The sequence below is a fragment of the Callospermophilus lateralis genome, chromosome 17 (assembly GCF_048772815.1).
Source record: "Callospermophilus lateralis isolate mCalLat2 chromosome 17, mCalLat2.hap1, whole genome shotgun sequence".
Lineage (NCBI taxonomy): Eukaryota > Metazoa > Chordata > Mammalia > Rodentia > Sciuridae > Callospermophilus > Callospermophilus lateralis.
In genome coordinates, this window is record NC_135321.1 from 65,740,266 (window position 1) to 65,767,462 (window position 27,197).

General features: G+C 37.7%; 1 protein-coding gene across 3 annotated transcripts in view; it reads left to right on the forward strand.

Annotated features, from left to right (window-relative positions):
* Vapa (VAMP associated protein A) overlaps window positions 1–27,197 on the forward strand; it is a 37,332-nt gene that overhangs the window by 6,772 nt on the left and 3,363 nt on the right. For 2 of the 3 annotated variants that reach the window (XM_076837184.2, XM_076837185.2), the window contains exons 2-5: window positions 12,900–13,052; window positions 15,851–15,954; window positions 16,374–16,454; window positions 26,340–26,513. In XM_076837184.2, the coding sequence (XP_076693299.1) occupies window positions 12,900–13,052; window positions 15,851–15,954; window positions 16,374–16,454; window positions 26,340–26,513 (512 nt within the window). Of the gene's footprint in view, window positions 1–12,899; window positions 13,053–15,850; window positions 15,955–16,373; window positions 16,455–22,091; window positions 22,227–26,339; window positions 26,514–27,197 lie in introns of all 3 variants that reach the window. The other variant, XM_076837186.2, reaches the window with a different exon arrangement.

Consider the following 27,197-nt stretch of genomic DNA (forward strand, 5'->3'; position numbering starts at 1 on the left):
TTTTAAATTTTTCAAAATTTAGTGTTTTCTGATTATTAGTGTTGGTAATATCATTGTTTATTTACTGTACCCTTTCCCCTCTTTTAAAAATTCAATTTTACTGTATATATTCAAGGTATATAAGTGATGCTAATGGGATGCATAAAGATGGTAAAATAGTTACTTTAGTGAAACAAATTATTATATCCCTTTATTTCACACAGTTTGTTCTCTCTCTCATTTTATTTTGTGGGAAGAGCCACTTAAATCTACCCATTTAGCTGCAATCCTAAGTACAGAACATTTTTATGTCGGTGTTCGTCATGTTGCGCATTAGATCTAGACTGGTTCTGATACTAGGTACCCTCTGACTTTCATCTCTCCATTTCCTCTCCCTGTAAGTTTCCCTGAAGGCTTTTTTAATGGGGCAGTGCTGATGTGTGGAAACAGTCTCTTAGCAGACATTTTTTACCGTTTTCTCATAGGGTAGGTATTCCCCGTTTCTCTTTCTCTTGCCTTTGCATCTTTTTTATTTTTATTTTTATTTTTTTGTACCAGGGATTGAACCCAGGGGCACTTAACCTCTGAGTCACATCCCCAGCCCTTTTTAATATTTTCTTTAGAGACAGGGTCATTCTGAGTTGCTTAGCGCCTCACCATTGCTGAGGCTGGCTTTGAACTACTGAGCCTTTGTATTTTACCTAAACTACTCAGTGAAGTCTTAGTTGCTTTTCAGAGGTGAGAGAGTCTTGCTTTCTTTGAAGCATGAAAACATTCATAAAAATACTATTATTTGCAAACGCTTGTTCCCTGGGTTTATTAGAACTGAAATATGACTGATTACTCAGTTAAAATTTTAAATTTGCTTAGTATGGTAGGGCATGCCTATAATCCCAGCTAATCCTAGCATCTCCAGAGGAGGCTGAGGCAGGAGGATTGGGAGTTCAAAGCCAGTCTCAGCAAAAGCAAGGCGCTTAAGCAACTCACTGAGACCCTGTCTCTAAATAAAGTATAAAATAGGGCTGGGCATGTGGCTCAGTGGTTGAGTGCCCCTGTGTTCAATCCCCGGTACCAAAAATAAGAAAAAATTTATAAAAACTTTTTATAAAAATGTACAAACCTATCTGCCTTAACTTAATATAAATTTATTCATTAACATTTTATCATACTTATTTGTGTTTTTGTTTGTATAATAAAACCAATCTTGGATCACCTAACGTTTTGTCCTTTTGAGTTTGCATTTTCTGACAACAAAAAATGGGAAATTTTCTTTGTGTAATCATGTTACTGTTATCATCTGAAGCCAGCGCTGATTTTTTTTTTTTTTTCCCTTTTGGTACTGGGAATTGAACTCAGGGTTGCTTTACCATTGAGCTACATCCCCAGTACTTTTTATTTAGTTTTCTTGAGACAGGGTCTTGCTAAGTTGCCCAGGTTGGCCTTGAATTTATGATCCTTCTGCCTCAGCCTCCCAAGCTGTTGGAATTGTGGGCCTGCACTAACTCTGTAACAGCATCTGTTTAATAAGTTTGTTGATTTTTTTTTTATGCTATTGTTTCTGTTTTTCAGTGTGCATTGCATTTGGTTGTCATGTGTCTAAATCTTAGGCAGTGACTTCCGCCGCCTTTTTTAAATCATGCCATTGATTTGTTGAAAAGACCAGCAGAAAGTCTCAAATTCTGGGTATATCTTAATGTTTTCTTCATAAGTTTTGAGGTAGATTCAAGGTCTGGATTAGATTCAGATTTCAATATTTTGTGGTAAAAGTGCTTCGCAAGTGGTATTGCTTCATGTTTATACTTCTGGTAATCCGCTGATCAGTGGTGACACCCTTATCTCCTGTTGGAAAGCTGCATAAATATGAGCTGTTTTTTTATAAGGAGAAAAAAGGTCAGAAAGCAAAGAGTGTTAGTTAGCAGTCTTTAGCCCAACTTCAGGATTAGGGTGTCTTGTTTTCATCCATTTTCCTTTTCTGTGTTTTAAGACAGTTTCTACAGAGAATTTGTAGCTCTTATAATTGATTTACTCAGTTTGATAGCTTTGAGAGATTGAAGCAAAGGTTTTGTTATATATTCTTTTCATTAACAAGTATTATGTAGTCTGAAATCTTTTGTAATAAAGGTCTATAAAGGTAAATAAGAAACAAATCTAATGTTTACAGCTACCTGTGTAAGTTGTTAGACTCAAGTCACTTGTCAAACCTTAACTACAACAAACAGTAAAGCCGGGAGGCTGTGAAGGAGGGGCCTTGTGCTCGAGCTGGAGATTGCCAGAACCACAGTCTTGCACACAGGCCACTTGAGAGGATGTCTGTCCAGCAGCTGCCTATATGGCCTTGAACTGCCACCACCTTGTTATCAAGCCTGGTAGCCAAGGGTTATTGTTTCAAGATAATTTATATAACGCTCCTTATTTTTGCCTTTAAAACTTGGTGCTTGTCTCAGCCCCCTTGAATACACACATTGTTTATTTTGGCCAGACTGTTCCCATTGCAGTGCTACTTACAAATGTATTTATTAATCTTTGGAGAATCTGTTTTTGAGGTTGACACATCCAATTACAATTCACAAATCTAGATAAAAGTAAATTTTATTAATAAATACTTAAAACAGTTAAGTCATAGCTACATAAATGTGTCTTTTGCCTCTTATCCTTGCTATCAGTTGGTGGTCCTGTGAGGGAATCTTAGTAGATGGATTTGGGGATATGTACTTCTCTGCCCATGATTATATTAAAGAGCCAGATAGGTCTGTTTATAAAGAGTGTCAGTTGCTTCAGTGAGCAGCTTGTTCTGCATTATTTTTATAAACTGAAGTATGTGTCAGAATTATAAAGTTGAACATTTTTCAGAAATCATTAAGTCCAGTCTTGATGAGTAGTTTTTTTTTTAATTAGAAGAACAAAGTCACATGTAAGGGATTATAAAAAAAAGTCGACTCTATTCACAGATATTACATCTGCTATTCAACCAAGTGCATGAAAATATTTATAAAATAATATGTCTATATTAAACAGATAGACTTTTTTGTTGTCAATTTTCCTTAATAGTATAACAACTATTAACATGGCATTTATATTGTATTTGGTGTTGTTAAGTAGACATACTTAAAGAATAGGGGAAGCTGTGCATAGGTTAATGCTTGACCATCTTGTCTCGGAGCAAGTCCCCCATGTGGACACAAGGGAGAATGGTACTAGCAGTCTCAAGGAAAGGGACACGAAGCATGGCACACACGCATGCTGGTGACTGTGACATTGTGGCGCCTTATCTTTAAATACAGCTATCAGCAGGTGGTGGGAGGCTACAGACTTTGAGACAGTTGCCAGTTTGAGCCACTACAAGCAGAAGCATCCTGTTGAGAGAGACAGAAAAAGGGCAAAGGTATCTGTGGTCCCAGGAATTCCCATCTATTGAATGCAGCTTCTTCCTGTGAGGTCATTGAGCTTCATTTGTGCCAATGAAATTGTTTTTATCTTTATGATAAACTCTAATTACAGTTTTCTTCTTCACAATAAAAATATATCTTTGTTAAATAATATTGGACTTCATAATTTCTGAAAGTACATTTAACTTTATGATTGTGTAACATTTCACTTTATAAAAATAATTTAGACCAATGTCTTAATAAAGTAAACATACTTTTAGACATTATTTTTGATGACATGAATCATTAGTATACTGTAGTGTGCTTAGTTGCTCTTCTCTGGCGTTTGGGATGTTTCTTATAACTTGACCTGTGAATGTTTGATAAATTCAGGTTTAAAGGAAGGAAAAGTTCAGTTAACATGCATTTTTTTCTTTTTTAAGGATGTGATTAGATTGAATTATTATAAAAAATATGGATGTTAGAAACAGAATTGCTATTATGAGAGAGAGGGTTTTAAGAGAATCAGCTCATAATATTATTAGGCAAGTTGCTCATGGCCTTTGATTTGACAGGCTTTAATTTTGTAGCTCTGTATTTTCCATGTGTGTGGATTGTGCATATATGAATATGTGCATATATACTTTTAGTACTCCATAATCTGACATGGAATGGAGTGACTGCCATACGTTAAGGTATACAGTATATATAAGTTTTATAGTGTGTTTCCTACTTGGTTTGTTTTCTCTGTGAAGAAAATTTTACTTATTCCTTTATAAAACCTATAGGGAAGAGACATCTGTTGGTCTTATTTTTCTAAGCCACGTTTCCACTACCAAAATTCTGAGTAACACAAACTTTGGAAGGTCGGCTCTTTTGAATCTTTGGAAGTTTTCCCTTAGGACTTTACAGATTAAAACCTTTATGAGCAAATGAAGTTAATAAGTGCACAGACTTAAAAGTCCCTTCTGATTATAAAACCATGCTTAATATGGAAAGTTGAATAGATAAAGCAAATAAAAATTACCTAGTTGTACCACCTAGAACCTAGAAATAACTACTGTTTACATTTTGATACATTTCTTTTGTTTGCTGGGCATAAATGTGCTGTGAGCATTTTTCTCATGTTATAAATATTTGCCTCTAACAACAGCTTTAGATTATAAATTGATAAAAATGTGTTTTTCACATTCTCTCAAAATATCCATTTCCTTCTGTTTGCTTATACCCTCCTATCTAGATCATAAAAATTAAACTTTTATTGTGGACCACCTGTTTTTATTTTAGTTGAGGTAGTCAAGTTGCATACACACATTGAATGTTCAGTCTTTGACACAAGCATTGTTATTTTTCAAAAATTTTATGTATGCATACATATTCTTTTTCATTTAGAAAGTTAAAGAATAGGACAGTTTTGTTAATCCCAAAGTGAAAGGGTTATAGACTGGGCCAGAGAGGTTAAGTGATTTGCCCAAGATCAGTCACCTGGTTAATGGTTTTACAATTTAAAAATACTGCATTATACTTTTTTAAAAAAAAGTCATAGTGCCTCGATAACAGAAGCTAGCTTCTCTCTCTCCAAATTTTCCAAAGAAATGAAGAGAATATAGTTAATTTGGTTTAAGTATTTTTATTTTGACGTGAAGGTGATGGAAGCATATTTAAGTATTTGTCCAGACAATATTATCCTGTGTGGAAGTGGTATGAAAGGAACAAAGGACCTGGCCCCTGCCTAAGTAGCTGCTTCTGAACTACAATTTTAGGTCTGTAGAGTGGAAAACTTTTTTTTTTCCTCAAATAACCACTTCTATAATAAATGGATTTTGGAGATTTTTTTTTTCATGATAAATTCTGAAGCTGCTGATTGGTTTATTGGTTATATAATACAGTATGAATAAACTGGGCAGTAAGCAGTTTAACTAAAGCTTTTAAGTATTTAGAAGGTTAAGAAAAACAATGAGGTCTTGCTTTTGCTCTAATTTCAGGATCTATGCTTTTGTGATTATGTTAGTGATATTTTATAAAGAAAGTTTTAGTACTCTAAGAACCTGTCTTTTTGAGTAGAAGTAGAGCTTGCTTGTCTCTTCAGAAGCTGGGGCTGCTTGTTTGTGCAGCAGTGTGTGTCAGTCCTCCTTCCTGTGCAGGCCTGGTTCTGACTGCTGGGGATGTGACCAGGAGCATTCATACACAATTTCTGATTCATGAATAAGTGCCAGGTGCTGTAAAAACTTATTACTGCTATTGTCACTGCTATGGTTACTATGGAAATTCTTAGTAGATATTCCATGTATTATACAGTATGTGGTATTATTTTACAGTATGTGTTTCATAGTGCATAATTGTTCTACGTTAAAGTTAGTATGGTACATATTTAGTAGCAGTATAACCATTGTGGAACTGGGAAACTGTTTAGTGAGTGGTAGTTGTTTGCCAGAATCTATGGGGACCATCCTTACCTATGTCGATGCAGCTGCATGAGTTATGTATTGGAGCTAAGCATCCGACGGTCTCCCAAGGGCTTTGTCTTTCCTGTTTCAGTAAAGGTCGGATGAAAGAGTAAAAATGTAAGGGTTGGAATAAATGATTAATGGAGACCTAGAGTCATAACATTTGAAACAAAACATGCATACTTTTGTTTTTTTTGCATGTTAATTAATAATTATTTATGTGGCCATTCAGTTATATTGCTAGTGTTTGTTCACTCAACAAATGGATATTGAGCAGCTACTGTAAGTTAAAGCCTGTGTTCATTACTCCAGTTTTTTTGGAATGAATTTATTATTTCTTGGGGAGCTTATAATTAAGGACATAAGACAGTAATGAAGGAACATGAGACAAGCCATGAGATAGGTACAGATTATATTTGGTGCCAGTTGTATGGTTAGCCATGTGTCTTCTCGTATTTATTCTTTGGTTCATTGCATTTGGTGTTGTTAAGTATCCAGAAGCCATTGGCTTGGCCTGCACATCATTGGCAAGAGCTTGGAAATAAGTTGTCAAGAATTGTGAAGGGACTAGAAATTTGGATGTTGCTAGCAGATATGAGACACCTGAGTTAGACAGTGGACTTGATCGTGGTCCTAAGGGCTATGTGATCTTTATATTTGTGTTGGTTTTCCTCACCCACTTCAAGTTCCATGGTGGTGACACAGTTCAGTTGGATGCTGTCCCGGGATCTTAAAATGGACTGTTTTTAATAATTGTTTCCTAAACATTAAACTAAACAAACATTTTGGGAAAATGACAGGTCTTTCTTCCTTTATAGGAATTCAGTTTCAGAAATTCTCAGAACATTACTATTTATTTTCTACAAAAATTGCTTCAGATGTTCACTTTCATCAAAATTGCTTTTAAGCATTTTTCAATTTTTAAGAAATTACATTAATCAGCTTTTTAACAATATTCTTTTATTCTAAGGAAATATCTGAAAGTTTAAATTATCAAAAAATATACAGTGACCATTCAGAGTTGAGAATTAGAAAATTGGCCAGTATTCCAGAAAGCTTTGCTTGTACTTTCTTCTCATTAATCACCCCCTCCTCATGCTATACGTCTGACTATCATTCGGACTTTTATGGGAACCACTTCCTTGATATTCCCAATGGCTTAACCATCTAAGCACTGCAAAGCCTGAGTTTTCATTTAGTAAAGCAGGAGATTATTGGCTTAATGCAGTGGTTCTTTAACACTGTTTGACCCCATATTTCATTTTTATGGTTGTATTTCATAACATTCCTTTCACTATCTCAAGATGCAATTCATATGCAAAATTACCTATCAACATCCACAATTAAAATGTAATATAATGCCCTAAGTATGTATAATATAGGGGAGAAATAAAAAGGAAATATTTTAGTGAAAACTGCATTTCAATGTTTAAATGTTTGGACATGAGCACAATAGTAGACACAATAAAGTAGTGAGATGCTTGTACCTACTTGTAATGGGTTACTTATATTTAAGAGAAATATGACAAGTTACTGAACAGTGCTGACAGTTTTAACGTTGATAATCAGAACACTCATGCATATTGGTGGAATCATGGGAGTGTTGTGAATGCTTGCTGATAGAGAAGTGTTGTCTTGATGATTTTCTGTAATGGTGAACTTTTAAAGTTTTTAAGAAAAGAACAAAAATTTTGTTTTATATAACAGAGGTATTCGTAGAAAAAGATTTTTCAACCAATATGAGTTTTCAGAGCGTTAGTCAACTTTCGAGTTAATCAACTTAGAAAGATTTATTTTCACTCACAGTTCTGGAGGTTCCTGTCCACAGTCAATTTTGCCTGGTTGATTTGGGCCGTTGGTGGGGAGCATGTAGTGGTAGGATGGCCTGGTGGAGTGGAGGGCAAGTGCTTTGGGAAGGTGAAGAGAGGAGGGAGGGGCCTATGATCCCCAGTGACCTCGAGACCTTCCACTGGGCTGCACTGCCTAAGATATCACCAGCTCTTAACTGCACTGTCTTGGGGACCAGGCCTGGGACGTGGGCCTTTGGGGGACACTGTAGACCCAAACTCCAGCAGGAAGAGTGTTTGAACATTTCATGGGATGCAGACATAGTATTGTGTCGGCCTGCCTGGGCATGGCAGAGTCTCCACCATGCTGAGGTCTTCCACCTGCCCTGCTGTACCACCCAGTCATAATGCCAAACAAAACACCTTTTAGTGCAGTGGTGTTGGAATGGATCTGTTTGTAGCACTTCAGTAAGTCATGGACTTCTCATTGCTGAAGCTCCATATAGGTAGATTTCACCAAGTCTGTTTCACTAGCTTCACGTGGGTAGGGGTGACACAGCTGACCCCTTTAACCTTCTCTTACTCTAGCTACCCACAGAAATCAGTGTCCAGCTTCTGTGGATATGTGCTGAGTGTTTTTGCCTGTGGTAGGAAGCAGCTTTCATGATTCTCCAGGGCTCTGTGTCTCATAGAAGCACCAGACCTGTTTTTTAAGTTCTGAAACCTGGTGGTTATTATATTCCTGGCGGTCAAGACTTGGCTAATTTTCTATTTAACCAGGAAAATGGGCTCAGACTGTGAGCTGTCTCCTGGGAGCGACACTCTTGGAGAGGCTTGCTTAAAGGAAGATAGTGCAGAGAAAAATCTCAAATTTACTTGTTAAGTGACTTTATTAGATAGATAATTTTACATTTGAATCATAAGGTTAACATGTCTAGTAGTTAAGGATTTGTTTTAAATTGGGGAGAGATTTTTCTCTTGCCACAGTAACTTGTTTTTAATTTTAATTTTTTAAAATTTATTCCAATTAGGTATATATGACAGCAGAATGCATTTTGATTCATTGTGCATAATTGCAGCACAACTTTTCATTTCTCTGGTTGTATGCAATGTAGTGTCGCACCATATGTGTAGTCAATTGTACCTAGGGTAATGATGTCCATCTCCTTCCACCATTTTTCCTGACCCCATGCCCCCTCCCCACCCTTTTGCCCAATCACAGTTCCTCTGTTTTTCCTCTGCCTCCCCACCCTCTTATGGATCAGCATCCACTTAACAGAGAGAACATTCAGCCTTTCGTTTCTTTGGGATTGGCTTACTTCATTTAGCATGATATTCTCCAACTCCATCTGTTTACCTGCAAATGCCATAATTTTATTATTTTTTTAATGCTGAATAATATTCATTGTGTATATGTACCTAAGTTTCTTCATCCATTCATCTACTGAGGGGCATCTAGGTTGCTTCCACAGTGTAGCTCTTGTGAGTTGAGCTGCTATAAACATTGATGTGGCTGCGTTTCTATAGTATGCTGTTTTTAACACCATTGAGTATAGACTGAAGAGTGGGATAGCTGGGTCAAATGGTGGTTCCATACCAAGTTTTCTAAGGACTCTCCATACTGCTTTTTCCAGATTGTTTGCAAAAAAAAAAAAAATAAAAATAATAATTTGCAGTCCCACCAGCAGTGTATGAGTGTGCCTTTCCCCCTGCATCCTCGCCAAAACTTATTGTTGTCGTTTGTGTTGTTGTTGACTGCCATTCTGACTGGTGTGAGATGAAATCTTAGAGTAGTTTTGTTTGCATTTCCCTAATTGATAAAGATGTTGAACAGTTTTTCATATATTTGTTTGTTTGATCATCTTTTGAGAAGTGACTGTTCAGCACCTTCGCCCATTTATTAATTGGGTTTTTTTTTCTGGTGTTAAGTTTTTTGAATTCTTTATATATCCTGGAGATTAGTGCTCTGATGTGCATGTGATAGAAATTTGCTCCCAAAATGTAGGCTCTCTCTTCACCTCTTTGTTTCTTTTGCTAAGAGAAAGGTTTTTAGTTTTAATCCATCCCATTTATTGATTCTTGATTTTATTTCTTGTGCTTTAGGAGTCTTGTTAAGGAACTCGGGGCCTAATCCCATGTGATGGAGATTTGAGCCTATTTTTTTTCCCTCTGTTGGGTGCAGGGTCTCCTGGTCTAATTCCTAGGTCCTTGATCCACTTTGAATTGAGTTTTGTGCATATTTATGAAAGATCGGGGTTCAGTTTCATTTTGCTGCATATGACTTTCCAGTTTTCCCAGCACCATTTGTTGAAGGAGGCTATCTTTTCTCCAGTGTATGTTTTTGGCACCTTTGTGAAGTATGAGTTAACAGTATTTATGTAGGTTTGTCTCTGTCTTCTATGAAAACTACAGAACAGTAAATGAAATTGAAGAAGACCTTAGAAGATGGAAAGATCTCACATACTCTTGGATAGACAGAGTTAATATTGTCAAAATCGCCATACTATCCAAAGTGCTATACAGCTTCAACATGATTCCCATTAAAATCCCAACGTCATTCCTTATAAAAATAGAAAAAGCAATCACGAAATTCATGTGGAAAAATAAGAGACCCAGAATAGTCAAAGCAGTCCTTAGCAAGAAGAGTGAAGCAGGAAGCATCACAATGCCAGACCTTAAATTATACTATAAAGCTATAGTAACAAAAATGGCATGGTATTGGCACCAACATAGGCCTGTTAGCTTTTTTGATTTTCATTTTCTGTCTAGAAAGACCAGAATCTATAATCCCTGGAGATTTATAATCACTAATAGACAGTATCATAACTTTTTAAAAAAATTATTAATTTTTATTCCAGTTTGTTATAATATGACAGCACAATGCATTACAATTCATATTACACCTATAGGGCACAATTTTTTCATATCTCTGGTGGTACGCAAAGTATATTCACATCATTCGTGTCTTTATACATGTACTTTGGATAATGATGTCCATCTCATCCCACTATCTTTTCCACCAATATCATAGCATTTAAAGACTACTGAAGAATATATCTAATTCTTAGGGATTTGATGAAAAATAACATGGTGGTTTTTAAAAAAATTACCTGTCTTATTTTGGATAATTATTACATATTCAACTTGCAAATTATAAAATCTAGGATTGTTCAGAATTAAAACTTTTTGAAATGATTCTTTTATCCTTTTACTAAGAACTTAGGTTTTTTAAAAATCCTGTCTGTGCTTGCTGTTAATATTAGAGTCCTAGTCAAAATAGTGCTACAAAATTTTTATACTCTTGATTATCTGTAGTGACTTATGGGCTTTGAGAATGTTAAGAAATGGAATTTGAGACCTAGTTCTATAAGTTTCAAAATGTTTTTGTGGATTTATGTGGTAAAATGGACAGATGGGAATTTTCTTCTTTATTCTTATACTAGTTGTAGAGTAGAGCTGTTAACATTTGCTTTTCAAAAAATGCCAACAACTGAGGAACAGCGGAGGGGTGAGAGGGGTCTACAGACTGGACGATCACCTTCACCGTGTAATTCAGCCAGCAGTTCAAAGGTCGAACTTCATATGTATAGTGTGTGTATATGAATGTGTATGTATGCATGTCTCCCCAAACAAGCCGACCTGTTCTATCAGATGGATTTTACATAAAAGTGCTTTCTTTTCTCAAATCGTTCTCTGCCTTTTACATTTTCTTCTCATTTCTATCTCTTGCCTCTCATTCTAATTCCAGATCTTTATTTCTTAGAAAATATTTTTTAACTCACAGACTAAGCATCGGATGAAATCACTGTCTTCTTTACTTAAAATGACTTTCCTTAAGATCTGAACTTCATACTTGAAGTCGGCTTTATCTCCTGTTCCATTGGGCAGCTCTGTGTTAGTGTTCACATCTTCCTGATGCCACTTCTTGTCTCCCTTTAAGTCTTTGTCTTAGAAAATTTTCTAGCATTAACAAAATGGCATAGTTGGAGAATTTTCTCAATTGGAAGTTCCATAATATGAATATTTTAAATTGGTTATAAAATGCTTATTTTTGTTCATGATTTAAATGAAGAAAAGATAACCCTTACAGTAGTTTTCTTTTGTTTTAACCTTCTAACCTTTTAAAAAAAATGTTTATTTTTTAGTTATAGGTGAGCACAATATCTTTATTTTATTTTTATGTGGTGCTGAGGATCGAACCCAGTGCCTCACGCATGGTAGGCGAGTGCTCTGCTGCTAAGCCCCAGCCCCAGCCCTTTCTAATCTTTTTTTGTTTGTTTTTTCTTGCTTCTGGGGATCTAGGGCCTCTTGCTTGGCAGGCTCTGCCACTGAACTACCTGCCTCTCTTTTTAAAACATCACTTATAACTAACTGATTCTTACTAAAATCATTCCCGATTGTGTTTTCACAGTTTAGAGTGTGAGGTTATTGCTTCCCATTGGAACAGTTTTTTAAGCTGATCTTCTGATCCCAAATTAACAAGTAATTAATTTTGCTGTCTAAATTAATCCGCACAATGCCTTTGACTTTTCTTTAAGAGCACAGTATCTGTAATCTTTCCACCTTACCTCCCTTGGAGGTGGGTGTGCTGATTTAACTCAGACAGGGCTGGGTTGGGGTTGAGGAGGAGAAGCAAGAACGTTGTTGGAGGTGGAGTGGGGCCTTCAGATGTAGAGTTTTGCAGTGGGCGCCTACTAAAGTAAATTTGAAAGATTGGCACTGGTTTGAGGACCATGGGGAAATTCTGATATCTTCTTTCTTTCTTTCTTTTTTTTTTTTTTTTTTTTTTGTACTGGGGATTGAACTCAAGGGTACCTGACTGCTGAACCACACCCCTAGTCCTATTTTGTATTTTATTTAGAGACAAGAGTCTCACTGAGTTGCTTAGTGCCTTGCTTTTTGCTGAGGCTGGCTTTGAACTTGTGATCCTCCTGCCTCAGCCTCCTGAGCTGCTGGGATTACAGGTATGCAGCACCATGCCTGCACTGATATTTTCATTAATGTGGTAAGGACATATTATAACTATGCAGTTGTGGGCTTATTTCATAGATTGAAGCTTCCAAAAGACTTTCAAAAAATAGAAATAATTTATGTTCACTGTAGGTTTGTAAATAGTGCTAAGAAATGAAGAAAACAGATTTGTAAGATCTGTTTTATCTTGTGAATAAGATAAAACACCTGGAGAAAGGTGCTCTTGGCATTTGGTAACATTTATATGTGTACAGACATTAATTCATAAACTAGGTTATATTTATTAAGTTTTGGATATTGCTTTTGTTGTTGTGAATTCAACAAATTATTTCCCCCTTTAATCCTCACAGGCCCCTTCACAGATGTAGTCACTACGAATCTTAAACTCCGAAATCCGTCGGATAGGAAGGTGTGTTTCAAAGTGAAGACTACGGCACCTCGGCGGTACTGTGTGCGGCCCAACAGTGGGATCATTGACCCAGGGTCCACTGTGACTGTTTCAGGTGGGAATCTCATCCTGAAGTCAAGGCAGTTGTGAATGTTGACATTTTATGATTGTGTCAAATTTGCTTTATCTAATGGTGTTTGATCTGGAGGGAAGGACACAGTTTTTAAAGATGTTCTGTTACCTTCCTGTATGCAGACTGCCACAGAAAACTTCTCACCTTGTGTGTGCGGGGGTGTGAGGCTAATTTGTCATTATTGCCAGTTTAAAACTTGGTATCTGGTCTCTATTCCTGCACCTCACCACTGCATTGCTGCCCTTGTTTTGTCTTTGAAAAATGACACCGTTTTGGTAACTAGATCACTGCATAGTACACATTATGAGCAGCTGTGGAAGTGTTCTAATTCTTTTGCTTAAAATTGTGCAGTGCCTCTTTTTTGCCTTGTTGTATTCAGTGACATGAGTCTTTACGCCTGATATTGTGTTAACAATGCCTTGGAAATTTTACTTTTATTACTCTTTTTTACTGTTTCAAAGTGTACTTGGTTCTCCCCAGATAGAGGCCACTTCCTCCTGCTGTGGAGTATGTACTGGTGCTGTGGTTAACACCTCTGTGGATTGTTTCTTTTCTTCCCAGGGTTGTGCTCCTTGACTGCCTTCTAGGCAGCTGGGAAACGGAGAATCATGTCTTCCTGGTGGGGAGCCCCTTAGGCCTCACACGATCTGAGATCATCCTCTACTTTTTCTTGTGTAGCAGTGCTCAGTCCCCACTGTGTCGTAGATGGCCTGTGGATTTTTACCCTCTCCCACATGAGCACCTCCAGGGTCATAGCCTAGAGGTTTGTAAATCCTTATGAGTATTCCTAAGATGCTGAGAATTCTCTATCGATTTTCTAGTTTTTAAGCCCACAGCAGATAAAAAATAGCAAGTTATACCAAGAATGAGAGCCTGGAGCAGACCCAATAAGACCCTTTTAGAAGTAGAACCTTACTGCAAGGCAATTATGGGCAGTCTTGGTGATACCAGACCCTCAAGGCACAACCTGGAGGAGGCTCTGCTGCTGATGTTCCTAGCCCCTGGGTTGAGGTGGCCTGGGAGAAGTGCTTTCAGCTGTGCTTGCTCAGGCAAACCCAGAGCTCTTGGGAAAGTGTATGGGGAGTATGGAAGAGGAACACATGTGTTCTGCACATTGCTGTCTACATCTGTAAGCTGTCAACTGCATTGGGAGAAGGTGGAATTATTTCAGTCCATGTGGTTAAAAATGGTTCTTTGGTGCAGCGAATCCTTATGTATCCCTAAAACTATTGCTTTGAGGGTTTCATATTGCTGAAGTCTTACTATATTAATGTTTCTTTATGAGAGTTGATACTACTTCCACAGTATTTTCTTCATACCTGGATTGTGAAAAGCTCTAAACTAGTCATGGCTGCACTGGTTTCTGATTCCTCCCCTCCAGCTAGCAGTTAGGCTTTTCTAGGGCTGAGTGTGGAGTCTTTCCACCAGTCCCTCATACCTCTGGTTCCTCTGGCAGCCACCTGCACACCTTATGCCACATGTTCATTTCTTTTTCCCCTTTCTGTCCCTGTTACACATAGTTTTGTGGATTTGCTCTTCTGATCTGTACATACTTGTGTATATTTTTGAGATTGATTTCTTATTATCATGTGGTCTGCACTTTTTTTTTTTAAAAGAGTGTACATTGTAAAGTTATATCAAGTTTTACATTTTCTTTGTATCTGTGGACTTGTGGTTCCTAGTGATGAGCCTGTAGTGATGGGTTGGTGAAGTACTGGTATAAACTGAGGCATCTATCTGGTGCATTTTCTGCTGCTATGGATTTGGCCCTTAAAAAGAATCTGAACCATGAAGGGAACCATAATGGGCTTCACAGACATACTTTATAGATAAATTTGTCTTATATAACAGATATTTCTTCCATTTGTCTTTTTGAAGATACTGCTGTAGATTTTAGAAATAATCTAAGGATTAGTAGGGAAAAATTTACATAATACCCTACACATATATGTTTATAATTGTTGATTTCTTCTTTTTTTATTCCAGTTCTGGGGGTTGATCCCAGGACCTTATACATGCTAGGCAAGTGCTCTCCCACTGAGCTACACCCCTAGCCCTTGTTTATTCTTTGTGATTTCTTATATTGGATTTATAAGTTTGGCATGACTTAAAACCACTTGGAACCTCTGAGCACCCTTATAGCCTATAGATAATCATAAGTGCTTAAAAAAATGAGAATATTATTTGTTGGGACTCCAGAATAAGTTCTATACTTCAAGAGCTTCTGATTTTCTTTTGTACCTTGTTTTCTTAGAATCAGATTTAAACAAATAGGTAGGCTCTTTCTTGAGTAACTGTGTATTTAAAATCCATTTTAGAAATATTAGTTATGTTAAAACAATATATGAAGGTGACTTTTAAAGTCACTGAGTATTTCTCCCGTATCTCAAATTGGATAACTATCCCAGTTGACATAATTACTGAATACTGAAATGAACCCTAATCCATATTATAAGTAGTTCTGATAAACAATTACTAGGTTTAATATATCTTACAAACATAATAGCAGTTGATGTTAGCAAAGTTTTGAAAATATCACAAACTTCAGTGTAGAGGGGTCAGTCATAAGTCATTGTTAATTTGCAGGTTATCAAAGAATTAACAAATCAGAAAAGCGGACAGTTTAAATATAATTGGAATCCATACAGTAGCTTCTAGATGCCAAGTGTAAACAGTGCAGCAGGAGGGCTCTCCTGCACCTTGGCCTCTTGCTGAGGCACTGGGGGGAGTGGTGAACAGGTCAAGGCAGAAGGCAGAGTAATGTGTCCTTTTTTCTTCAGTGATGCTGCAGCCCTTTGACTATGATCCCAATGAAAAGAGTAAACATAAGTTCATGGTGCAGACGATTTTTGCTCCACCAAACACTTCAGATATGGAAGCTGTGGTAAGTCTAAAAGAAGTTCAACAGAATTTATTTTGGCGAATGTAGTTTTATATTGTAGGTTTTGTGTAGCTGTCAACAGGGAAACCCGATTTTAAAAATGGTAAATGTGTAAGTCTGTCTGTTACAGAAAATCCTGGTTAGTCTCAGGGAAGAATTTTGAAGTAATATTTCTTAGCCTGTAATTGCTGGTGGTGTCAGTGTGATTTTTACCTGACAGTGATGGTAGGCCTGGGATCACCTAAGAGTTCCATGAGGTTGGCGGGTGCGTAGTGCAGCAGTATTGGTGTCCTCTCTGCAGAGACGCGTGCACTCTTCGGCACTCTAGGCAGCCTTACTGGTTCTTTAGTTGTCCCTTAGGTAACACCTGTCTGCTGAGCCCTGAGCTCTTTTGTCTCATGTCTGGTTTTGTTTGTTTTCAGTGGAAAGAGGCAAAACCCGATGAATTAATGGATTCTAAATTGAGATGTGTTTTTGAAATGCCGAGTGAAAACGACAAGTTGGTAAGTAGTTAAGTGTAAGAAAATTGGACCTTATTGACCTTTGTTAGATTCTTTGTTTGTTTTTTTTTGGCTTCTGTTTTTGACCTTTAGGGTCTATGTGCTATGGCTAGTCCACTTAATGAAACTTAGTGCTTTTTTAAGTTCAAACAAGGTGATATGCTTTTTTCATAATCTTTTGCTCATCCAAGAAAGAAAGAAATACTCACCTCTTTGGTCCAAGGTGCAGAATGGGGACAACTTATTTAATTCTAAGTTTTGGCCACTAAAACCACTTCTAGTTCTCTATCTTATTTATTTATTTTTTAAACATTCCTTTAGTTGTTGGTGGACCTTTATTTATTTATATGTGGTGCTGAGACTTGAACCCAGTGCCACACATATTAGGGAAGCGCTGTACCACTGAGCCATGACCTCAGCCCATGATTTTATTCTTTAGTAAATAATTTTTTGTTGCCTTTTGATGAATATGAGGAAAATAGATTATTGAGGTCTGAGTTGGTAGAGTGTTCAGGAAGATCAAAATCAAACCAGTAGTCTGTGAATGTGTATAGCTGTTTTGGAAAATTCAGAGTTAGAAAAACACCTAGAAAAGCAGGCAGGATTTACTACAGCGAGCCCCTATGAACCTGTTAACCATCTCAAATAATTACTTGTTCGTGCTTGATCTTATTTAATTAAACCCTACTACTTCCCATCACTTGATTGGTTCTAAGGCAAATCATAATTTCATCTGTAACTATTTTAGTGCATATTTTTCAAAAGATTTTTTATAAGGATAAAAGTGTTTTAACATGAAGACCATTATTATGTCTTTAAAATTTGTTTCATGAATATCAAACTGTCCAGGAAGCATTCACATTTTTCTCATACCAGATTTTTTTTGCAGTTTGTTTGAATCGAAGTAAATATAGAGTGTCAATGGTATTATGGATGAGGTGTTTCTTACATCTTGTCATCTTGAGGTCTCTCCGTTTTTCTAATAAGGGAACTTGTTTGCCTCTAGACTTTTCCCCACATTTAGTCTTTGCTGTTGCATCCTCACAGCCTCATTTGACTTTGTCTGTCCTTGGCGTTTCTAGTAATTGGAACTTGGGTCTGGTGCCTGATGAAATCCAGCTTTGTTGTGCTGAGGGTAGGATTGGGCAGGACCTGAAGGCGCTGTTCTCGCTAGGAGGCACAGTACCACAGCCTCTCCCTCTGGTGAGAGTGGTTCTTATCCAGCATACCCCCAGCGCAGGCAGCATGCCAACACTGGTAGGTGGGGAGCCTTGCTGCATGCATCTGTGTAGATGCTGCTCAGTTTCATACAGTGCACTGGATAGTGGCTGTGACAAGGATTTGCCCACAACATCAGTAATGTTGAAATTGTATTAGTTCATTTAAGGTTCTTTAAAGGTAATGTTTTGTTCCTAACTTGATGTACTAAGAATTCTTGTAGTGAGAAACTAGTGCTCATCTAACACTTAACACTTGGTGATTGAATGATTTGAGTTTATAGGGGCAGTATATTCTCTTACTTACAGGTTTAAAAAGGTGAGTCGATTGGCATGCCTCCCTGTGGTGATGCAGTCCTCTTCTTCCTCACTTATACTTTCTATACTCTTAAAACCATGGGTTTAAATAGAGTAAGGTTTGGATTCCTTTCTGTTGTTGTTGGCTCTCAGATTGGTTGAGAGGAGGTTTTGCAAGTTGATCTTTGGTCCCTTTGACACTGCTAGTCTTTGGTACTTTCTTGGTGTCTAGCATGGCAGGGTCTTTCCAGGCCTAGACCTGAACCACCTGTTCCTTCAAGGAGCTCAGGGCCCTCTCAGTGCAAGATGGCACATCTAGGGTGAGATTGATTTTGAATTTTATTGGCATTTTTATCAAACCATTCTTCTGACCAAGATGAGAGGGAGACCCATTTGTCATTTGAAGGTACTCTTTCACATGACAGAGTTTTAGTGGTAAAAACATGTCAACATATATGATGATGTGGGTCCTTTCATTTCTTTAATGATTGCATTTTGTGGTTAGGATATGTTTTTGAAGATTTTTGAATAATTCAGAATATGAAAATTGTATTACTGATTCTAAGAAGAGTGGGTAGGTATTTGTATGAGCCAGCTGAAGTAGTGTTTCGATACAGCAACACTGTAGATATGGGTTATGACTCATGGCTCGTTAGCCTTGCTCTTTTGATTTTTGATGGACATTCTTTAATTATTGAAATTCACTTTCAGGTTTTTCATATAAAATGTGACATACCACTTTCAAATTTATCAAATAAAAATGTATGAAAATCGTGTCTATATTGTATACAGGCTTGAGATGACCTTCATTGATGAGTGCTTATGTTAAGAAGAAAAGGGGATTAAATATACCTTTTTTTTGTTTTCTTTCTTTTTGACAGTAGTGGGCATCAAACCTCAGGGCCTTGTGTGTGCTGTGCAAGTACTGAACCACTTGAGCTACATCCCCAGACCATGGCTGTGTTTTTATATGGCAGTTTTCCCCAAAACATGAGCTTGGTAGAATTTTATGGTCAATTGAGTTTGAAAAAGTACTTCAAAGACCATGGCTACCAGAAAGGGATCATGTTGTATATTTGAGTAATATAGGCTCTGAGAGGGTCTGCAGTAAGTAAATATATGCAGACCAGCATTTAACAACTTAATATAACATAAGTAACTTTTGGATTATCCAGTGTTCAGAAAAATGCACTTTGAATATATTATTGCTACTTAAACTCATTCTTGTTGTGCTGCTGACCTTCAGATTCTGCAAGAAATGTTAATTCCTGAGAAATGTAGGTATGTTCAGGACAGCCTGGCACAAGCCAGTTCTGTATGTTGGATGATGGTAGGACTTTCTGTCAAGTCATCAAGTCATCTTATCCTTTATGGAAAATGTGAAACCGAAGCACCGAATCTGAAGTCTTCATGACAGACTGTGTTTATGAGAAAGCTCTTGTTTACTTGTTCATAATGACGAATAAAAATGAGACTTTTTTTAATCTGTAAAATTACATGGAAAACATCTCCTCCATGTTACGTTATGTGTTGGTAACTTCTAGTTCATAATTGCCAATATGTGAGGTTGATTAAACTTCTTAAAGTTGTATTTGACATTATTGATTTCTTTCTAGCTGTCTTAGATATGATTACTTAATATCTCCCTTCTGTGTATGTTTAGCCTAGGTTTAGTATGAAATTTATCTTTAGAAAAGAAGGTTGGGCATTATTGGGTAGTATGAGGTCTAGTCAGTTTTCTTTGGGTAAATTGATAAAATGCTCTACAAAGTTAAATTCTGACTTAGGAAACTTGATTAAAGATCACATTTCCTTACTCAAAGGATATACATTTCTAAATGTGAGAGATTGATGGAAATGTATTAAAAGAATAGAGGACAAAATGTGCTTTTTCGTTTGTAGTTATGATTGTAACAGCAAATTCTTTGAGATCTTTTTTGACTCTTTTGTAAGTTAACTTAGCCTTTCTGGGGTTGGAACCCAGGTGTGGTGCTAGGCAAGGGCTCAGCCACTGATTGATGCGCCTGGCCCTGTTTCTGTTGTGTGAAATATGTCAGCACTGCTCATCTTGGCTTGAGCAGGTGGCTGGTGACAGTGTGGCCTGATGTAGGAGTCTTGGTGGCATGTGTGATCCACATTCAGCCCTTTTCATTGCTGGCTGCAATGGACAAGCCCATGTTCAGTTCATAACCCTGTGCATGCACATTGTGAAATGATGGCCACAGTCAAGCTAATGTGTCAGCTTGCACTGTTACCAATTCTTTTTTTGGTCATTTACTTTATAAAGAGTCTGTTATCAGAATTTGATCTTCATAGTCAAGAATTTGGATATTTTGGAGAGCAGATAGTTTGTAGTAGTAGCTGGATCAGTTGTTGATGGATGCTTTTTTCCCTCAAACATGGCACAGGTCTAGGTGATTTTAGTTCAGTGTGTCCCACTCCTTCACATTACTGCCCCACTAGATTCTTGCCCTCCCAGTAAGTCTGCAGGCCTTTGAGTGTGGTCATGAAAGTATGACACACTGTTTTGAGAGTCATGATCTTTTTAGGTGTGCTGAGAGTTCTTGGGCATTTACACACTCTGAAAACAATGGGAAGAGAGTTGTGTTTTATTTCTCCAGAGATTTTAGGACATTGAAGATTTAAATAAGGAAATGATTGAATTTTTGTGATCATCTTGTAAGGTATGAAAAGAGCCAGCCTTAGAGGAGGAGTGGTTGGATCTGTGTTTTCATTTTAACACTGTAAAAAATTATGTGTGACAAAATAGCTTTTATTTGAACCATCCGTCATTACAGTGTGAGTTTCTTTTTGGGAAATGGCTAATTAGGATCATAGATAGGATGGCCAAGGAGACCCAAGAGCACTTTTGTTTTAGAATAAAATGAGTTAGGATTGTAACTTTCTCTGGACAACAGGTATACATTACTACTATCCTCAAGTACCCTCGGGGGCATGGTACCTGGTGCTAGGGAATGGCAGGTATGTGACTGGGTGTGTTGCAGTTCACCAGGGGCTGAGGTGGCCAGTGCTAGCACTGGAGTTCAGCACGCTCCTGGGGGTGGACAACTGGAGGGAGGCAGGGGATACTTGGGTGTGGACTGTTCTGTAGAACGGGGTTCTTGGAACCATGGGCTTCACCTAATTTTTGACAGTTTTACATCATGTAATGCCTAATGTCGAATTAGTGGTAGTTTTCCCCCAGGATTTAATGTGAAATATTTATAACCTGTGTAGTGTTTTGTGTCCAAGAATTAAAAAAAAATTTTTGTGGTCTTAACTTCACTTGGCAATTTCCAGATTTCTTTAGTATTTAATTTTATTTATGCTTTTTTATTAGCTTATGATGACATTTTCTAGAAAAAAAAATAACAGATTTGTTTTAATGAAGACTTCAGAACAATAAAATTTCAAGGGTCATTTTATGGTTAAAAATATACTTTGTTTTCTAAGACAGAAAACATATTTGATACCAGTAAGTATTATTTCAGAGTCTATTCCAGCCTTTTTATAGAATATTATTTTTGTCTGTACCAAAGGAAATTGAAGAGTTATAGAATAACTCCAGGTTCATTGTTCTGGGGTGTGTGTGTGTGTGTCTGTCTGTTTGTCTGTATGTTGAGTTTCTGAGTACAAAAAGAGGTTTGCAAATCATGGCAGTTTTGAACTTCAAAGGGAAAAAATGTTCAAGTTAAGTGGTATCAAAGGTAAGAAAACATGGAAGTGCTCTTTTGTTTTTCACATATTGACAAGTATAAATTAGTAAAAAAAACAACAAACAAACAGAAAAATAAATGTTAAGAACCACAAAGTCACAGTTATTTGAAGTTATTAATTTTAGGACAATAAGAAGCTATCATAGTGTATATAGTTAACTGATCATAATACAAATAGATCATAGCTAATTTTATTTGAGAAGTAATATAAAAAGCTAGTTCAGAAACTTGTATTTTTTGCTTTCACAGAGCTATTATTTGTTCATATTGTTTCTTATCTGTAACACATTTTTATAGAGTAAAATATGAATATTGTAGAGCCTAATACTCTCTGTCAGTCATTCCCAGTATCATACAGGAGAAGGCAGAATTTGGTTGAATCTGAGAATGTGTTTCCCATGCCATCTCAGGGCATAACTCCACCAGGGATTGTTTCGACTGTCACCTCAGGGAGCAGCATCAACAACACAGTTGCAACACCTGGCAGTTTTCACACGAAGAGTGACCCCAGGGGACTCAATGTGTTCAAACAGGAGAAGCAGAAGGTTTGTCACAGGGAGCTAACAGACTAGGCGTCTACTAGTGCTACAGATAAGTGGTATTGTGTGTTATATGATGTGGATAGAATTGAATTTTTGAACTGTTTAAGATTATAATAGAACCACAAAGCACTTAAAAATCATGCACACTGATGATTCTGTTCTTAAAAAAGAAAACCTTATCATGTAATAAAATTGCAGTAGTAAGCAGGACAAAGTAAGTGTGAACATTATTAAGCTGGTGTAATTTTTCCTGGGAATGAGATTTGGAAAGCACTTGCTAACCAATTAGGCTTTTGTTGCTTATCTGAGTCAAGTCAGCAGGTGTAGCTGTAAAGATGGGAGCTGGCAGGCACTGCTTTCCAAAGTATTTGTGTTTATATAAAAAAGATAAGTGAAATTACACTTTATATTTGTTATCAAGTACAAATATAGTAACCTTCCTGTAACTGTCATTGTTGATGATTTGTAATGCCCCAAGTTAGGAGAATTTGTAGCTAAAGCCCTCAAGTCCTTAGTTATAATTTTAATATTAACGTTTGTGTATGTGGCGTGTGTGTGCGTGTGTGTACTTAATATACACTTGGATAAAATGCCACTCTATGACTGAGATTAACGCTGACTTTGGTGGAGGAATGGGTGTAATATGATTTCCTTTATCATTTTTTGCTTACAGGAAACTTGGGAGTTTTTTTTACCCCCCCCACCCCCCCCACCCTTTTGCTGTATTGGGACTTAAAAGGGTGCTCTGCCACTGAGCTACCTCCCCAGTCCATACCCCTCCCCTCACCTTTAAATAATTTTGAGGCGGGGTCTCACTAAGTTGCCCAGGCTGACCATGAACTTATGATCCTTCTGCCTTCTAAATCGCTGAGATCACAGGCATGTGCCACTGTATGTGGCAGAAAGCATGCAGTTTTAACAGATTGTTTATACTTCTATTTGGCTTACAATGGATTTACATGCTATTAAGGCTTTGAAAATTATTATCCTTTATCTAAATGTCTCATACTTTTTTGTGATTTGGAGTTAAACTGATTCTGGGAATAGTGGTCCTAGAGAAATAGTAGATTGGTTGTTTAGAAAAATGATTTCAGGCAGCCTTGTTATTCAATTCATGGTTAAGGTTCTAATCCCTGTGTTCATATCATAGGACCCCTGTCAGCCCCACTCCCTCGGTGCTGCTGTCCCTGACTCTGAGAATGCTTGTGTTGGTGACATTCAGTTCCTTTGTTCTTCCCAGGGCTTGCAGTCACTCCTTTGCCTTACACTTGACCTTTCCCCTTCTGTTTCCAGGCTGGGGTTCCCTCTATCTAATTGCCTTCAGTGGAATTGTTTGTAATATTGGAATTCGAATTCTGATTCCTTTTGAAAAGGAGTGCAGAGTATAGATGGAGGGACTTCCACAGACAGGCTAACTAATATAAAGCCGTGGAAGAATGCAATGTACATGTTGTCCTGTCTTAGGTAATCCACTTCTTGACCTTTCAGTCTATTCTCAGCTGCAGTATTAAATGTTAATGTAACGTTACTGCTCTTCTTCAGTTTATCAAGAGTCACAGCATGTTGAATCCTTCTAGTTTGCTTGTTTCATGGTTCTCAGAACAACCAGTCTCCTCTTTCTGGACCAGTCTGAAGCACCTCTCAAGGGACAAGCTGTTTCCTGCAGCCACCCTCACTAACATTCACTTAAAGGCATTCACTTAAAGTCACACCTGCCTAGTGCTTCCCATCAGGCTCTTCAGATTGTCACTACGTGAAAGACAGCCCTCCCCCATTACCCCCAGCCAAGTTAGGTTATCTATGCTTCTACATTAAATATCCTTAAATAAATTAGATTTCTTTGCATCTGCTATGTATGTTGACTGGTTTGTAGGGGCTTAATAGTATGTTATGTAACTATTCTGTGTAGCTTGTCTTATAGATTTGGCTCAAAGTATATTTAAGCTTTATTATATATCCTTTGCATTCTAGTCTTAATTCTTATTCTCCATAAGTTGGGTATGAAATATATTGTTATAAAAGCAATATAACAACATTTAGAAAACTTTTAATATGGAAATCAACATCTGATTCCATCACTATAAAGAGGGTAATTCATTGATGAGTTACTTAAAATCCCACAGAATGGGAAGCCTCTCATCAAACTCCTAACCAAAGTGAAAAGTTTGATAAGGCACAGAACAGAATTCTTAATGATAATGTTATATTTTAAATGAAAGTGAAAAGATACGCAAGCAAATCAATAAAGCAGAATGATATGCCTGGAGATTTTATAAAATGAGTATGAGAAACAGGAAGAAAACATGAGCCCATGTTGGGTTAGTGATTTTTAAACTTTTGAGAATTTTCATTTAAAAATAAAAATCCAGTGGTGAAGAGCTCAACGATTCTTTAATTCCTCTCACTGTTGGCCACATGTGTGTCTTCCTGATGTTTTAGTCAGCTTTTTGATACGAATATGATTTTTTCTTCAGTTCTTCACTAGAACCTGAAGATTGTTCATTGACGTATTATTGAACATTGCCTCCTGTATGGAGGTAGCAGAAATTGGCTTTGTGCTAGGATGCCCTTTGAGCACCCTTGGACAGTCATTTAAAAGTTAATTTTAATTAGGGAAAAGAACAGAAAAGAATACTGGCAGAGAGCAAAGTCTACCTGAAGTGGACTTTTAATAGTAGAGGTGGGATTGGTTGCTCACTGGGGAGATGGTGAAGAACGAGAAGGCTAGAACAGAAGAGCTCAGAGGACGTTGAGTAGGCTCTGAGCCCCTCTCAGCCATGAAGCATGAAGAAGAGTGGACAGGTGTGGAGACAAGTGCAGCTGTGTGGCGTGGTGTGTTAGAGCCTCTGCCGAGCAGGAGCATTCCTACGAGGGTCTAGACTCAGGGAAGCCAGTCTCCTGCCTGAGACGCACCCTTCTGCCTCTTGGGCAAATGGTCTCTTTACCCTCTGCTCGCCTTTGACAGCAGGGATGGTGTTTTCCTGCAGCTTCTAGAAAGTCTTATAAATGAGTTCTGTGGAAGGGCCACAGCATTGATTTTGCAGATGTCTTTGTTAGCAGTTTACAGCTGAGTATCTAGATATTTTATCTCAAAATTTTTTGGGGGGGTTTACTGGAAATGGAACCCAGTACTTGTGCATGCTAGACAAAAGCTCTATACTGAGCTACACCCCAGGCCTGTGAGACTTAACCATAAATCATTTAGTTAAAATGAGAAGGAAGGCTTGCCCCACTGCTGCTGATGCCGTATGTGGTGGTGAAAAGGGTGTTGGTCAAAGGGTTTTGAGGAGACGCGCAGGCACTGTGTGTGTGTATCTCTAGCCCTTCTCACCAACTTGACGTGGTTAGTGGTGTCAGGAAGGAGGAAGACTTGGCCTTAGTGTAGAAAGGACCTTAGGTGCTACTTACTCTTATTCCACAGTGAGCCCCACATATTAAAGCTGACAGTATTACTAAGAGTTTAAGGTTTATGTTTAGATCGTAGACTTCTTAAACTCCTTCCCTCTTTCTCTGCAAGAATATGTTTGTGTTTATCATCTTCATTTCAATATTTAAATTCTTCACTTACTGTTTCCCTTAACAGAAGCGCTTTCTTTTTTGAGTCTTTTTTACTTAGTTTCTGATTTCATTGTAATGATTAGGATAATATCCCCCAAGTCCCCAACCCCTCTTTGTGCAGAATCTGAGCACTGAAAATGACCTTCATATTTTGAGTGTTGGCATCATTCAGCATATTTTCATTGAATAACCAAAGTGTTGGGGTTAGGGGTTAAATGCAAAGGTAAATGGTTCTTGCTGTCCCAACCTTTGAAGTGTTGTAGGAAAGAACTTCACAGATAGATGATTGTGATGTAGGATGAGTGCTGTGGTAAGGTAAGTGCCAGGGGCTGTGGGAGTAGAGGATGGGAGGAGTGCTGCCTATTTAGCTTCTCTACTGCTGGTACTTAACTGGTTCAGGACTTTTAAAATCATTTGCATATAACCATAATATTTGGTATAAAAAATCTTATTAATGAAATTAAAAATTGTCAAAAGTTTTCAAGAATTTGGGGGAAAGGAAAGATGTAGAATTTTACATGGTTGTTGAGTTTAAAAATTCTCCATATTTTTGTACAGAATGATATGGAACCTAGCAAAGCTGTTCCACTGAATGCATCTAAGCAAGATGGACCCATGCCAAAACCGCACAGTGTTTCACTCAACGATACCGAAACAAGGAAGCTCATGGAAGAATGTAAAAGACTTCAGGGAGAGATGATGAAGCTGTCAGAAGAAAATCGACATCTGAGGGTAAGTGTGTTGGTTGAAGGAGTCGGAGGTGCACCCCCCAACCATTTTACAGGCCGTATTAGTGTGTCCGGAGTCACCGCTTTCTTCTTCCTCCCAGTTAGACTGTGTTCTGCCTTGTCCCCATCCTTGTCAGCCTGTCTCACCCTGACCCTCCTGGCTTTAGCAGGCAGACCTCTTAGTTAGTCATTTGTGATCTGCTCACCTCCTCTGATTTCTACTGACCTTGTATCTCTGTATTGTCACCCTGAACGTGTTGCTTGCTGTCCTCAGCAGTCAACTAGTTGCGTGGAGCTGTCAAACATGTGTTTAGACTAGGTGTCTGTGGCATAAAACACAAGGTAGTGTTGAAGACTCAGTACCAAAAAAGTAGAATCTCTTTATTGTTTTGTTATTTACTGAGATAAAAATATTTTGGATTTACTGGGTTGAATAAAATATATTACTGAAACTTACCAAGCTCTCTATTTTTAATGTGCAGTGGAAATGTATAGTGGCATGTGGTTCACGTCTGCAGCGCACAGTGGTCTATGTTGACACACTTGGGCTAGGCTGTTCTGAGGAAATGCCTCCTGTCATCCCTCTTTTGCTCTAGCATAGGCTCTTCTGACTGCAGGTGAATCCTGTCCCTTTCCTCACAATACACACCGTGCACAACTTCACCTGGGACGCAGTGTTGTCATCTTC